This window comes from Nerophis lumbriciformis, linkage group LG37 (assembly GCF_033978685.3).
Source record: "Nerophis lumbriciformis linkage group LG37, RoL_Nlum_v2.1, whole genome shotgun sequence".
Classification (NCBI taxonomy): domain Eukaryota; kingdom Metazoa; phylum Chordata; class Actinopteri; order Syngnathiformes; family Syngnathidae; genus Nerophis; species Nerophis lumbriciformis.
Genome location: NC_084584.2, coordinates 1,710,001 through 1,726,059, shown reverse-complemented (window position 1 = coordinate 1,726,059; position 16,059 = coordinate 1,710,001). Strand labels below are relative to the sequence as shown.

The window sequence follows — 16,059 nt, the reverse complement described above, 5'->3', positions numbered from 1 at the left end:
TTTTACTTGCTATTTTATACTTGCAACAAAATTTACTTGCAGAAAATTGATTTTTTTTAATTGAATATAGTTTTTAAAATGCTTTTAAAAAACGCTAAAGTTTTTTTTTAATTTAGAAAAAATGTTTCTATAATTGCAAATCATTTTTTTAATTGAAGAAAATTGTTTTAGTACTTGCAAATCAGTTTTTTACTTGATATTTTATACTTGCAACAAAATGTACTTGCAGAAATGTTTTTTTTTTTTTTATTGAATATAGTTTTTAAAATGCTTTTAAAAAACGCTAAAGGTTTTTTTTAATTTAGAAAAAATGTTTCTATAATTGCAAATCATTTTTTTAATTGAAGAAAATAGTTTTAGTACTTGCAAATCAGTTTATTACTTGCTATTTTATACTTGCGACAAAATTTACTTGCAGAAAATTGATTTTTTTTTAATTGAATATAGTTTTTAAAATGCTTTTAAAAAACGCTAAAGGTTTTTTTTAATTTAGAAAAAGTTTCTATAATTGCAAATCATTTTTTTAATTGAAGAAAATAGTTTTAGTACTTGCAAATCAGTTTTTTACTTGCGACAAAATTTACTTGCAAAAAATCTTTTTTTTTTAATGAATATCGTTTTTAAAATGCTTTTAAAAAAAACGCTAAAGGTTTTTTTTAATTTAGGAAAATTGTTTCCATAATTGCAAATAATTTTTTTATTTGAATAAAATAGTTTTAGTACTTGCAAATCAGTTTATCACTTGCTATTTTATACTTGCAACAAAAGTTACTTGCAGAAAATTGATTTTTTTTTAATTGAATATAGCTTTTAAAATGCTTTTAAAAAACGCTAAAGGTTTTTTTAATTTAGAAAAATTGTTTCTATAATTGCAAATCATTTTTTTATTTGAAGAAAATAGTTTTAGTACTTGCAAATCAGTTTTTTACTTGCGACAAAATTTACTTGCAGAAAATCTTTTTTTTTTTAATGAATATCGTTTTTAAAATGCTTTTAAAAAAACGCTAAAGGTTTTTTTTTTTAATTTAGGAAAATTGTTTCCATAATTGCAAATCATTTTTTTATTTGAATAAAATAGTTTTAGTACTTGCAAATCAGTTTTTTACTTGTTATTTTATACTTGCAACAAAATGTACTTGCAGAAATTTTTTTTTCATTTTTTTATTGAATATAGTTTTTAAAATGCTTTTAAAAAACGCTAAAGGTTTTTTTTAATTTAGAAAAATTGTTTCTATAATTGCAAATCATTTTTTTAATTGAAGAAAATAGTTTTAGTACTTGCAAATCAGTTTATTACTTGCTATTTTATACTTGCGACAAAATTTACTTGCAGAAAATTGATTTTTTTTTTAATTGAATATAGTTTTTAAAATGCTTTTAAAAAACGCTAAAGGTTTTTTTTAATTAAGAAAAAGTTTCTATAATTGCAAATCATTTTTTTAATTGAAGAAAATAGTTTTAGTACTTGCAAATCAGTTTTTTACTTGCGACAAAATTTACTTGCAAAAAATCTTTTTTTTTTAATGAACATCGTTTTTAAAATGCTTTTAAAAAAAACGCTAAAGGTTTTTTTTAATTTAGGAAAATTGTTTCCATAATTGCAAATAATTTTTTTATTTGAATGAAATAGTTTTAGTACTTGCAAATCAGTTTTTTACTTGCTATTTTATACTTGCAATGAAATTTACTTGCAGAAAATTGTTTTATTTTTATTGAATATAGTTTTTAAAATGCTTTTAAAAAACGCTAAAGGTTTTTTTTAATTTAGAAAAATTGTTTCTATAATTGCAAATCATTTTTTTAATTGAAGAAAATAGTTTTAGTACTTGCAAATCAGTTTTTTACTTGCGACAAAATTTAGTTGCAGAAAATCTTTTTTTTAAAATGAACATTGTTTTTAAAATGCTTTTAAAAAAATGCTAAAGGTTTTTTTTAATTTAGGAAAATTGTTTCCATAATTGCAAATCATTTTTTTAATTGAAGAAAATTGTTTTAGTACTTGCAAATCAGTTTTTTACTTGCGACAAAATTTACTTGCAGAAAATCTTTTTTTTTAATGAATATCGTTTTTAAAATGCTTTTTAAAAAAACGCTAAAGGTTTTTTTTTTTAATTTAGGAAAATTGTTTCCATAATTGCAAATCATTTTTTTATTTGAAGAAAATAGTTTTAGTACTTGCAAATCAGTTTTTTACTTGCTATTTTATACTTGCAACAAAATTTACTTGCAGAAAATTGTTGTTTTTACATGCAAATAATTTTTTTTAATTGAATATCGTTTTTAAAATGCTTTTAAAAAACGCTAAAGTTTTTTTTTAATTTAGAAAAATTGTTTCTATAATTGCAAATCATTTTTTTAATTGAAGAAAATAGTTTTAGTACTTGCAAATCAGTTTTTTACTTGCGACAAAATTTACTTGCAGAAAATCTTTTTTTTTAAATGAACATCGTTTTTAAAATGCTTTTAAAAAAACGCTAAGTTTTTTTAATTTAGGAAAATTGTTTCCATAATTGCAAATCATTTTTTTATTTGAATAAAATAGTTTTAGTACTTGCAAATCAGTTTATTACTTGCTATTTTATACTTGCAACAAAATTTACTTGCAGAAAATTGTTTTTTTTACATGCAAATAATTTTTTTTAATTGAATATCGTTTTTAAAATGCTTTTAAAAAACGCTAAAGTTTTTTTTTAATTTAGAAAAATTGTTTCTATAATTGCAAATCATTTTTTTAATTGAAGAAAATAGTTTTAGTACTTGCAAATCAGTTTTTTACTTGCGACAAAATTTACTTGCAGAAAATCTTTTTTTTTAATGAATATCGTTTTTAAAATGCTTTTTAAAAAAACGCTAAAGGTTTTTTTTTTTAATTTAGGAAAATTGTTTCCATAATTGCAAATCATTTTTTTATTTGAAGAAAATAGTTTTAGTACTTGCAAATCAGTTTTTTACTTGCTATTTTATACTTGCAACAAAATTTACTTGCAGAAAATTGTTTTTTTTACATGCAAATAATTTTTTTTAATTGAATATCGTTTTTAAAATGCTTTTAAAAAACGCTAAAGTTTTTTTTTAATTTAGAAAAATTGTTTCTATAATTGCAAATCATTTTTTTAATTGAAGAAAATAGTTTTAGTACTTGCAAATCAGTTTTTTACTTGCGACAAAATTTACTTGCAGAAAATCTTCTTTTTTTTTTAAATGAATATCGTTTTTAAAATGCTTTTAAAAAAACGCTAAAGGTTTTTTTTTTAATTTAGGAAAATTGTTCCCATAATTGCAAATCATTTTTTTATTTGAATAAAATAGTTTTAGTACTTGCAAATCCGTTTTTTACTTGCTATTTTATACTTGCAACAAAATTTACTTGCAGAAAATTGATTTATTTTTTTTAATTGAATATAGTTTTTAAAATGCTTTTAAAAAAACGCTAAAGTTTTTTTTTAATTTAGAAAAATTGTTTCTATAATTGCAAATCATTTTTTTAATTGAAGAAAATAGTTTTAGTACTTGCAAATCAGTTTTTTACCTGCGACAAAATTTACTTGCAGAAAATCTTTTTTTTTTTTAAATGAATATCGTTTTTAAAATGCTTTTAAAAAAAACGCTAAAGGTTGTTTTTTTTAATTTAGGAAAATTGTTTCCATAATTGCAAATCTTTTTTTTTTTGAATAAAATAGTTTTAGTACTTGCAAATCAGTTTATTACTTGCTATTTTATACTTGCGACAAAATTTACTTGCAGAAAATTGTTTTTTTTACATGCAAATAATTTTTTTTAATTGAATATCGTTTTTAAAATGCTTTTAAAAAACGCTAAAGTTTTTTTTTAATTTAGAAAAATTGTTTCTATAATTGCAAATCATTTTTTTTAATTGAAGAAAATAGTTTTAGTACTTGCAAATCAGTTTTTTACTTGCGACAAAATTTACTTGCAGAAAATCTTTTTTTTTTTAATGAATATCGTTTTTAAAATGCTTTTAAAAAAACGCTAAAGGTTTTTTTTTTTAATTTAGGAAAATTGTTTCCATAATTGCAAATCATTTTTTTATTTGAATAAAATAGTTTTAGTACTTGCAAATCAGTTTTTTACTTGTTATTTTATACTTGCAACAAAATGTACTTGCAGAAAAAATTTTTTCATTTTTTTATTGAATATAGTTTTTAAAATGCTTTTAAAAAACGCTAAAGGTTTTTTTTAATTTAGAAAAATTGTTTCTATAATTGCAAATCATTTTTTTAATTGAAGAAAATAGTTTTAGTACTTGCAAATCAGTTTATTACTTGCTATTTTATACTTGCGACAAAATTTACTTGCAGAAAATTGATTTTTTTTTTAATTGAATATAGTTTTTAAAATGCTTTTAAAAAACGCTAAAGGTTTTTTTTAATTTAGAAAAAGTTTCTATAATTGCAAATCATTTTTTTAATTGAAGAAAATAGTTTTAGTACTTGCAAATCAGTTTTTTACTTGCGACAAAATTTACTTGCAAAAAATCTTTTTTTTTTAATGAACATCGTTTTTAAAATGCTTTTAAAAAAAACGCTAAAGGTTTTTTTTAATTTAGGAAAATTGTTTCCATAATTGCAAATAATTTTTTTATTTGAATGAAATAGTTTTAGTACTTGCAAATCAGTTTTTTACTTGCTATTTTATACTTGCAATGAAATTTACTTGCAGAAAATTGTTTTATTTTTATTGAATATAGTTTTTAAAATGCTTTTAAAAAACGCTAAAGGTTTTTTTTAATTTAGAAAAATTGTTTCTATAATTGCAAATCATTTTTTTAATTGAAGAAAATAGTTTTAGTACTTGCAAATCAGTTTTTTACTTGCGACAAAATTTAGTTGCAGAAAATCTTTTTTTTAAAATGAACATTGTTTTTAAAATGCTTTTAAAAAAATGCTAAAGGTTTTTTTTAATTTAGGAAAATTGTTTCCATAATTGCAAATCATTTTTTTAATTGAAGAAAATTGTTTTAGTACTTGCAAATCAGTTTTTTACTTGCTATTTTATACTTGCAACAAAATTTACTTGCAGAAAATTGATTTTTTTTTTTATTGAATAGTTTTTAAAATGCTTTTAAAAAACGCTAAAGGTTTTTTTTAATTTAGAAAAAATGTTTCTATAATTGCAAATAATTTTTTTAATTGAAGAAAATTGTTTTAGTACCGGTACTTGCAAATCAGTTTATTACTTGCTATTTTATACTTGCAACAAAATTTACTTGCAGAAAATTGATTTTTTTTTTAATTGAATATAGTTTTTAAAATGCTTTTAAAAAACGCTAAAGGTTTTTTTAATTTAGAAAAATTGTTTCTATAATTGCAAATCATTTTTTTATTTGAAGAAAATAGTTTTAGTACTTGCAAATCAGTTTTTTACTTGCGACAAAATTTACTTGCAGAAAATCTTGTTTTTTTTAATGAATATCGTTTTTAAAATGCTTTTAAAAAAAAGCTAAAGGTTTTTTTTTTTAATTTAGGAAAATTGTTTCCATAATTGCAAATCATTTTTTTATTTGAATAAAATAGTTTTAGTACTTGCAAATCAGTTTATTACTTGCTATTTTATACTTGCAACAAAATGTACTTGCAGAAAATTGTTTTTTTTACATGCAAATAATTTTTTTTAATTGAATATCGTTTTTAAAATGCTTTTAAAAAACGCTAAAGTTTTTTTTTAATTTAGAAAAATTGTTTCTATAATTGCAAATCATTTTTTTAATTGAAGAAAATAGTTTTAGTACTTGCAAATCAGTTTTTTACTTGCGACAAAATTTACTTGCAGAAAATCTTTTTTTTTAATGAATATCGTTTTTAAAATGCTTTTTAAAAAAACGCTAAAGGTTTTTTTTTTTAATTTAGGAAAATTGTTTCCATAATTGCAAATCATTTTTTTATTTGAAGAAAATAGTTTTAGTACTTGCAAATCAGTTTTTTTACTTGCTATTTTATACTTGCAACAAAATTTACTTGCAGAAAATTGTTGTTTTTACATGCAAATAATTTTTTTTAATTGAATATCGTTTTTAAAATGCTTTTAAAAAACGCTAAAGTTTTTTTTTAATTTAGAAAAATTGTTTCTATAATTGCAAATCATTTTTTTAATTGAAGAAAATAGTTTTAGTACTTGCAAATCAGTTTTTTACTTGCGACAAAATTTACTTGCAGAAAATCTTCTTTTTTTTTTAAATGAATATCGTTTTTAAAATGCTTTTAAAAAAACGCTAAAGGTTTTTTTTTTAATTTAGGAAAATTGTTCCCATAATTGCAAATCATTTTTTTATTTGAATAAAATAGTTTTAGTACTTGCAAATCCGTTTTTTACTTGCTATTTTATACTTGCAACAAAATTTACTTGCAGAAAATTGATTTATTTTTTTTAATTGAATATAGTTTTTAAAATGCTTTTAAAAAAACGCTAAAGTTTTTTTTTAATTTAGAAAAATTGTTTCTATAATTGCAAATCATTTTTTTAATTGAAGAAAATAGTTTTAGTACTTGCAAATCAGTTTTTTACCTGCGACAAAATTTACTTGCAGAAAATCTTTTTTTTTTTTAAATGAATATCGTTTTTAAAATGCTTTTAAAAAAAACGCTAAAGGTTGTTTTTTTTAATTTAGGAAAATTGTTTCCATAATTGCAAATCATTTTTTTTTTTGAATAAAATAGTTTTAGTACTTGCAAATCAGTTTATTACTTGCTATTTTATACTTGCGACAAAATTTACTTGCAGAAAATTGTTTTTTTTACATGCAAATAATTTTTTTTAATTGAATATCGTTTTTAAAATGCTTTTAAAAAACGCTAAAGTTTTTTTTTAATTTAGAAAAATTGTTTCTATAATTGCAAATCATTTTTTTTAATTGAAGAAAATAGTTTTAGTACTTGCAAATCAGTTTTTTACTTGCGACAAAATTTACTTGCAGAAAATCTTTTTTTTTAAATGAATATCGTTTTTAAAATGCTTTTAAAAAAACGCTAAAGGTTTTTTTTAATTTAGGAAAATTGTTTCCATAATTGCAAATCATTTTTTTATTTGAATAAAATAGTTTTAGTACTTGCAAATCAGTTTTTTACTTGCTATTTTATACTTGCAACAAAATTTACTTGCAGAAAATTGATTTTTTTTAAATTGAATATAGTTTTTAAAATGCTTTTAAAAAACGCTAAAGGTTTTTTTAATTTAGAAAAATTGTTTCTATAATTGCAAATCATTTTTTTATTTGAAGAAAATAGTTTTAGTACTTGCAAATCAGTTTTTTACTTGCGACAAAATTTACTTGCAGAAAATCTTGTTTTTTTTAATGAATATCGTTTTTAAAATGCTTTTAAAAAAAAGCTAAAGGTTTTTTTTTTTAATTTAGGAAAATTGTTTCCATAATTGCAAATCATTTTTTTATTTGAATAAAATAGTTTTAGTACTTGCAAATCAGTTTATTACTTGCTATTTTATACTTGCAACAAAATGTACTTGCAGAAAATTGTTTTTTTTACATGCAAATAATTTTTTTTAATTGAATATCGTTTTTAAAATGCTTTTAAAAAACGCTAAAGTTTTTTTTTAATTTAGAAAAATTGTTTCTATAATTGCAAATAATTTTTTTAATTGAAGAAAATAGTTTTAGTACTTGCAAATCAGTTTTTTACTTGCGACAAAATTTACTTGCAGAAAATCTTTTTTTTTAACGAATATCGTTTTTAAAATGCTTTTAAAAAAACGCTAAAGGTTTTTTTTTTAATTTAGGAAAATTGTTTCCATAATTGCAAATCATTTTTTTATTTGAATAAAATAGTTTTAGTACTTGCAAATCAGTTTATTACTTGCTATTTTATACTTGCAACAAAATTTACTTGCAGAAAATTGTTTTTTTTTTATTGAATATAGTTTTTAAAATGCTTTTAAAAAACGCTAAAGGTTTTTTTTAATTCAGAAAAATTGTTTCTATAATTGCAAATCATTTTTTTAATTGAAGAAAATAGTTTTAGTACTTGCAAATCAGTTTTTTACTTGCGACAAAATTTACTTGCAGAAAATCTTTTTTTTTTAATGAATATCGTTTTTAAAATGCTTTTAAAAAAACGCTAAAGGTTTTTTTAAGGGTTAGGGTTAGGGTTGGGTTAGGGTTAATTGCAAATCATTTTTTTATTTGAATAAAATAGTTTTAGTACTTGCAAATCAGTTTATTACTTGCTATTTTATACTTGCGACAAAATTTATTTGCAGAAAATTGTTTTTTTTTTTACATGCAAATAATTTTTTTTTATTGAATATCGTTTTTAAAATGCTTTTAAAAACGCTAAAGGTTTTTTTTAATTTAGAAAAAATGTTTCTATAATTGCAAATCATTTTTTTAATTGAAGAAAATAGTTTTAGTACTTGCAAATCAGTTTTGTTACTTGCGACAAAATTTACTTGCAGAAAATCTTTTTTTTTAATGAATATCGTTTTTAAAATGCTTTTAAAAAAAACGCTAAAGGTTTTTTTTTTTTAATTTAGGAAAATTGTTTCCATAATTGCAAATCATTTTTTTATTTGAATAAAATAGTTTTAGTACTTGCAAATCAGTTTATTACTTGCTATTTATACTTGCGACAAAATTTACTTGCAGAAAATTGATTTTTTTTTTATTGAATATAGTTTTTAAAATGCTTTTAAAAAACGCTAAAGGTTTTTTTTAATTTAGAAAAATTGTTTCTATAATTGCAAATCATTTTTTTAATTGAAGAAAATAGTTTTAGTACTTGCAAATCAGTTTTTTACTTGCGACAAAATTTACTTGCAGAAAATCCTTTTTTTTTAAATGAATATCGTTTTTAAAATGCTTTTAAAAAAACGCTAAAGGTTTTTTTTAATTTAGGAAAATTGTTTCCATAATTGCAAATCATTTTTTTATTTGAATAAAATAGTTTTAGTACTTGCAAATTAGTTTATTACTTGCTATTTTATAAAATTTACTTGCAGAAAATTGTTGTTTTTTTTCATGCAAATCATTTTTTTAATTGAATATCGTTTTTAAAAGGCTTTTAAAAAACGCCAAAGGTTTTTTTTATTTAGGAAAATTGTTTCTATAATTGCAAATCGTTTTTTTAATTGAAGAAAATAGTTTTAGTACTTGCAAATTAGTTTATTACTTGCTATTTTATCAAATTTACTTGCAGAAAATTGTTTTTTTTTTAATGCAAATCATTTTTTTAATTGAATATCGTTTTTAAAAAGCTTTTAAAAAACGCCAAAGGTTTTTTTTATTTAGGAAAATTGTTTCTATAATTGCAAATCGTTTTTTTAATTGAAGAAAATAGTTTTAGTACTTGCAAATCAGTTTATCACTTGCTATTTTATACTTGCGACAAAATTTACTTGCAGAAAATTGTTTTTTTTTTACATGCAAATAATTTTTTTTAATTGAATATCGTTTTTAAAATGCTTTTAAAAAATGCTAAAGATTTTTTTTAATTTAGAAAAATTGTTTCTATAATTGCAAATCATTTTTTTAAATTGAAGAAAATAGTTTTAGTACTTGCAAATCAGTTTTTTACTTGCGACAAAATTTACTTGCAGAAAATCTTTTTTTTAAATGAGTATCGTTTTTAAAATGCTTTTAAAAAAACGCTAAAGGTTTTTTTTAATTTAGAAAAATTGTTTCTATAATTGCAAATCATTTTTTTAATTGAAGAAAATAGTTTTAGTACTTGCAAATCAGTTTTTTACTTGCGACAAAATTTACTTGCAGAAAATATTTTTTTTTAATGATTATCGTTTTTAAAATGCTTTTAAAAAAACGCTAAAGGTTGTTTTTTTTAATTTAGGAAAATTGTTTCCATAATTGCAAATCATTTTTTTATTTGAATAAAATAGTTTTAGTACTTGCAAATCAGTTTTTTACTTGCTATTTTATACTTGCAATGAAATTTACTTGCAGAAAATTGTTTTATTTTTATTGAATATAGTTTTTAAAATGCTTTTAAAAAACGCTAAATGTTTTTTTAATTTAGAAAAATTGTTTCTATAATTGCAAATCATTTTTTTATTTGAAGAAAATAGTTTTAGTACTTGCAAATCAGTTTTTTACTTGCGACAAAATTTACTTGCAGAAAATCTTTTTTTTTTAATGAATATCGTTTTTAAAATGCTTTTAAAAAAACGCTAAAGGTTTTTTTAAGGGTTAGGGTTAGGGTTGGGTTAGGGTTAGGGTTAATTGCAAATCATTTTTTTATTTGAATAAAATAGTTTTAGTACTTGCAAATCAGTTTTTTACTTGCTATTTTATACTTGCGACAAAATTTACTTGCAAAATTGTTGTTGTTTTTTAATGCAAATCATTTTTTTAATTGAATATCGTTTTTTTAAATGCTTTTAAAAAACGCCAAAGGTTTTTTTTAATTTAGAAAAATTGTTTCTATAATTGCAAATCATTTTTTTTAATTGAAGAAAATAGTTTTAGTACTTGCAAATTAGTTTTTTACTTGCGACAAAATTTACTTGCAGAAAATCTTTTTTTTTAAATGAACATCGTTTTTAAAATGCTTTTAAAAAAACGCTAAAGGTTTTTTTTAATTTAGGAAAATTGTTTCCATAATTGCAAATCATTTTTTTATTTGAATAAAATAGTTTTAGTACTTGCAAATCAGTTTTTTACTTGCTATTTTATACTTGCGACAAAATTTACTTGCAGAAAATTGTTTTTTTTACATGCAAATAATTCTTTTTAATTGAATATCGTTTTTAAAATGCTTTTAAAAAACGCTAAAGGTTTTTTTTAATTTAGAAAAAAAAATTCTATAATTGCAAATCATTTTTTTAATTGAAGAAAATAGTTTTAGTACTTGCAAATCAGTTTTGTTACTTGCGACAAAATTTACTTGCAGAAAATCTTTTTTTTTTAATGAATATCGTTTTTAAAATGCTTTTAAAAAAACGCTAAAGGTTTTTTTTTTTTAATTTAGGAAAATTGTTTCCATAATTGCAAATCTTTTTTTTTTTTTTTTAATAAAATAGTTTTAGTACTTGCAAATCAGTTTATTACTTGCTATTTTATACTTGCAACGAAATTTACTTGCAGAAAATTGTTTTTTTTTACATGCAAATAATTTTTTTTAATTGAATATCGTTTTTAAAATGCTTTTAAAAAAACGCTAAAGGTTTTTTTAAATTTAGAAAAATAGTTTCTATAATTGCAAATCATTTTTTTAATTGAAGAAAATAGTTTTAGTACTTGCAAATCAGTTTTGTTACTTGCGACAAAATTTACTTGCAGAAAATCTTTTTTTTTAATGAATATCGTTTTTAAAATGCTTTTAAAAAAATGCTAAAGGTTTTTTTTTTTTAATTTAGGAAAATTGTTTCCATAATTGCAAATCATTTTTTTATTTGAATAAAATAGTTTTAGTACTTGCTATTTTATACTTGCGACAAAATTTACTTGCAGAATTTTTTATTTATTTTTTTAAATGCAAATCATTTTTGTAATTGAATATCGTTTTTTAAATGCTTTTAAAAAACGCCAAAGGTTTTTTTTTATTTAGGAAAATTGTTTCTATAATTGCAAATCGTTTTTTTAATTGAAGAAAATGGTTTTCATGCCTGCAAAACGGTTTTTTTTTAATTTAGGAATTGTTTTATAATTGTGATTTTTTTTTTTACTCTCAGAAAATTATTTTTATACCTGCAAATCGTTTTTTTAATTGAAGAAAATGTATTTGAATTTAATTGAAGTTGTTTTTTTGGCTTGCAAATTGTTTTTATAATTGAAGCAAACAGTTTGTTTCCTAATAAGTAAGTGAGTAAAAAGATGTTTGAGCAATGTCCCTCCATTGTAATATTAGACACTGAGATGTACCTAATGATGTATTCGGTTGTCCAGCATCCTCAATTAGTGTCAATTGATGCGCATCCGTTGTGGGCAAATAGTCTACTTGATGTCTGGCAGTCACATCGCTGTAAGAGCGACTCTGTTGCGTCAAAATGTGTCCTGGCGGAGGTCGACTTGTAGTCCAAGTGGTGCATGAAGGAGAAGGCAGTCGCGTTGGGAATGTGCAGCAAAGCCGAACTTGTGTGCAGGACTTGAAGGGAAGAAGAAGTGTGCGTCTCACACAGAAAACCGCCATCTTGGTGCTCCTGGCGAACACACGGGAGTTGTTGTTTACGTTACAGCCGGAAACACGGCTAAGTAAAGGACGTATTTTTGTAAAGACACATTAATTCAAGTCGGTACTCACATTTAGAGTAAGAATTAATTTAAATTCCCGGCCATAGCTTGTAAATGTTCCGCGACGTCAAAAAGACTTCATACAGCCACGAGCTCCGACCCGGAAGTGCGTAACAACCCCGGATGTTTTTTATTTTATTTTATTTTTTATTTTTTGATAAACCTTTATTTATAAATTTCAACATTTACAAAGAGTTGAGAAATAATATTAATCAAAGTAAGTACAAAAACCGTACAAAACAGCGCCAGAAAACCCCGGATGTACCACATTAAGAATACGGAGGTTCCACTTTTGCACTACTTTCAATTTATTAGCACTGAAGTAACATTCAAAGCCGACGGACTAACAAAATATAAAACAAAAAAGGCTAATAAATGTTGTATAATATTAATTTTAGCAATGAAAACCTTACTTCGTTGGACGAGCTCGGACCCGGAAGTGCGTAACAACCCCGGATGTACCACATTAAGAATGCGGAGGTTCCACTGTTGCACTACTTTCAATTTATTAGCACTGAAGTAACATTTAAATCCGACAGACTAACGAAATATGAAACAAAAAGGCCAATACATGTTGTGTAATATTAATTTTAGCAATGAAAACCTTTAATTACCGTCGTGACCATAGACGTAACTACTTCATTGGGCGGGCTCGGACCCGGAAGTGCGTAACAACTCCGGATGTACCACATTAAGAATACGGAAGTTAGGTTTGTAATGTTTTTGTATTTTTTTTTGTACTTACTTTGATTATTATTCCTCAACTGTTTGTAAATGTTGTAATATATAAATAAAGGTTTATAAAATTCAACAAACGGGAATCGAAAATTGAATCAATCATAAATCAAACAATGTTTATTCAGGGCTGATACCGATTTTTAGTAGTCAAGGAGGCTGATAACCGATATTTGATGCCGATATAGGAATCAAAAAGTGGATCAATTATAGCTCAAATTATGTTTTTTTTTTCAGGGCTGATACTGATACCGATTTTTAGTAGTCAAGGAGGCCGATACCCTACATTTGGCGCCGATATGGCAATCAAAAAGTGTATCAATCAAAGATCAAACTTTTTTTGTCAGGGCCGATATCGATTATTAGTAGTCAAGGAGGTCAATAACTGATATTTTGCGCCGATATGGGAATCAAAAAGTGGATCAATTACAGATTGAACTATGCTATTTTTAGAGGTTGATACCAATACTGATTATGAGTAGTCGAGGAGGCCGATAAACGATACTTGTCTATGATATGGCAATCAAAAAGTGTATCAATCAAAGATCAAACTTTTTTTGTCAGGGCCGATATCGAATACAAACTGATATTTTGCGCCGATATGGGAATCAAAAAGTGTATCAATTATAGATCAAGCACTGTTATTTTTCAGGGCCAATACTGATACTGATTATTAGTAGTGTGGGGGGGGAGGGGCGATAACTGATATTTGGAGCCGATACGGAAATCAAAAAGTGGATGAATTTCAGATTGAACGATATGTTTTCAGAGCTGATACCAATACTGATTATTAGCAGTCAAGGAGGCCGATTACCATATCTGCTCCAAATATCTGTTATCGGCCTCCTTGACTGATAATAATTGGTATTGGTATCGGCCTTGAAGACATATTCAATCTCAAATTGATACACTTTTTGATTACCATATCTGCTCCAAATATCTGTTATCAAAAAGTGTATCAATTTGAGATTGAATATGTCTTCAAGGCCGATACCAATACCAATTATTATCAGTCAAGGAGGCCGATAACAGATATTTGGAGCAGATACGGGAATCGAAAATCAAATCAATCATAAATCAAACAATGTTTATTCAGGGCTGATACTGATTTTTAGAGCCGATACTGATACTGATTATTAGTAGTCAAGTTAGGTTTGTACTGTTTTTGTACTTTTTTTGTACTTACTTTGATTATTATTCCTCAACTGTTTGTAAATGTTGAAATATATAAATAAAGGTTTATAAAATTCAACAAACAAAAAAAAAAAAAAAAAGAAGAATACGGAGGTTCCACTTTTGCACTACTTTCAATTTATTAGGACTGAAGTAACATTCAAAGCCGACAGACTAACAAAATATAAAACAAAAAAAGGCTAATAAATGTTGTATAATATTAATTTTAGCAATGAAAACCTTACTTGCGTCATTGGGCGAGCTCGGACCCGGAAGTGCGTAACAACCCCGGATGTACCACATTAAGAATGCGGAGGTTCCACTGTTGCACTACTTTCAATTTATTAGCACTGAAGTAACATTTGAAGCCGACGGACTAACAAAATATAAAACAAAAAAGGCTAATAAATGTTGTATAATATTAATTTTAGCAATGAAAACCTTACTTACTTCATTGGACGAGCTCGGACCCGGAAGTGCGTAACAACCCCGGATGTACCACATTAAGAATGCGGAGGTTCCACTGTTGCACTACTTTCAATTTATTAGCACTGAAGTAACATTTAAATCCGACGGACTAACGAAATATGAAACAAAAAGGCCAATACATGTTGTGTAATATTCATTTTAGCAATTAAAACCTTTAATTACCGTCGTGACCATAGACGTAACTACTTCATTGGGCGGGCTTGGACCCGGAAGTGCGTAACAACCCCGGATGTACCACATTAAGAAAATGTTCCACTTTTGCACTACTTTCAATTTATTAGCACTGAAGTCACATTTAAAGCCAACGGACTAACAAAATATAAAACAAAAAGGCCAATACATGTTGTATAATATTAATTTAAGCAATGGAAACCTTACTTATCGTCGTGACTATTGGGCGGGCTCGGACCCGGAAGTGCGTAACAACCCCGGATGTACCACATTAAGAAAATGTTCCACTTTTGCACTACTTTCAATTTATTAGCACTGAAGTAACATTTAAGCCGGCGGACTAACAAAATATAAAACAAAAAGGCCAATACATGTTGTATAATATTAATTTAAGCAATGAAAACCTTACTTATCGTCGTGACTATTGGGCGGGCTCGGACCCGGAAGTGCGTAACAACCCCGGATGTACTACATTAAGAAAATGTTCCACTTTTGCACTACTTTCAATTTATTAGCACTGAAGTCACATTTAAAGCCGACGGACTAACAAAATATAAAACAAAAAAGGCCAATACATGTTGTATGATATTAATTTGAGCAATGAAAACCTTACTTATCGTCGTGACTATTGGGCGGGCTCGGACCCGGAAGTGCGTAACAACCCCGGATGTAGCACATTAAGAATATTGAGGTAATGTTTGTGTTATTTTTGTACTTTTTTTGTACTTACTTTGATTATTATTCCTCAACTGTTTGTAAATGTTGAAATTTATAATAAAGGTTTATAAAATTTAAAAAAAAAATAAAAAAATACGGAGGTTCCACTTTTGCACTACTTTCAATTTATTAGCACTGAAGTAACATTTAAAGCCACTATGATAAAATTAAATCAAACAAAAAGTCCAATAAATAGGTTATAATGATCATTTTTGTCATCAAAAAAACTTACTCCGCGTGCATTTGTAAACTATGCTGTATGGTTCACTCCGACTTTATCCACTTCCTGTTGTGTTGAACGCGAACGCATTTATTTTATTTTATATATATTTACTTTTTTTGAACGCGAACGCATTTTGCTGTGTTTTGTTTCAAAATTATGTTTATTTTTTCATTGGAATCGTGCCAAGGCTAGTTCTGTTTTTATGCTATCTCGACCGATTCATTGATAATATTGATGACGTCATTCGACACACAATACAAGTGCTGCTGCTACCATGGCAACCAGTCTGCGAGCCCGTGACTCCTCTTTGTCTTCTCAGAAAACACTTTGCACAATCACA

At 24.5% G+C, this 16,059-nt stretch overlaps 1 protein-coding gene across 5 annotated transcripts in view; it reads right to left on the bottom strand.

The window, feature by feature from the left end:
* mterf3 (mitochondrial transcription termination factor 3) overlaps positions 1-14,722 on the bottom strand; it is a 35,790-nt gene extending 21,068 nt beyond the window's left edge. The window contains exons 1-2 of one of the 5 annotated variants that reach the window (XM_072912559.1): positions 14,570-14,718; positions 11,843-12,120 (exon numbers count right to left, since the gene is read on the bottom strand). In XM_072912559.1, the coding sequence (XP_072768660.1) occupies positions 11,843-12,120; positions 14,570-14,574 (283 nt within the window). In that variant the 5' untranslated portion in view covers positions 14,575-14,718. Of the gene's footprint in view, positions 1-11,842; positions 12,121-12,221; positions 12,324-12,624; positions 12,797-12,825; positions 12,878-14,569 lie in introns of those variants that run through there. The other 4 variants (XM_061931055.2, XM_072912561.1, XM_072912560.1 and 1 more) reach the window with 4 other exon arrangements.
* Positions 14,723-16,059: the final 1,337 nt, after the last annotated feature.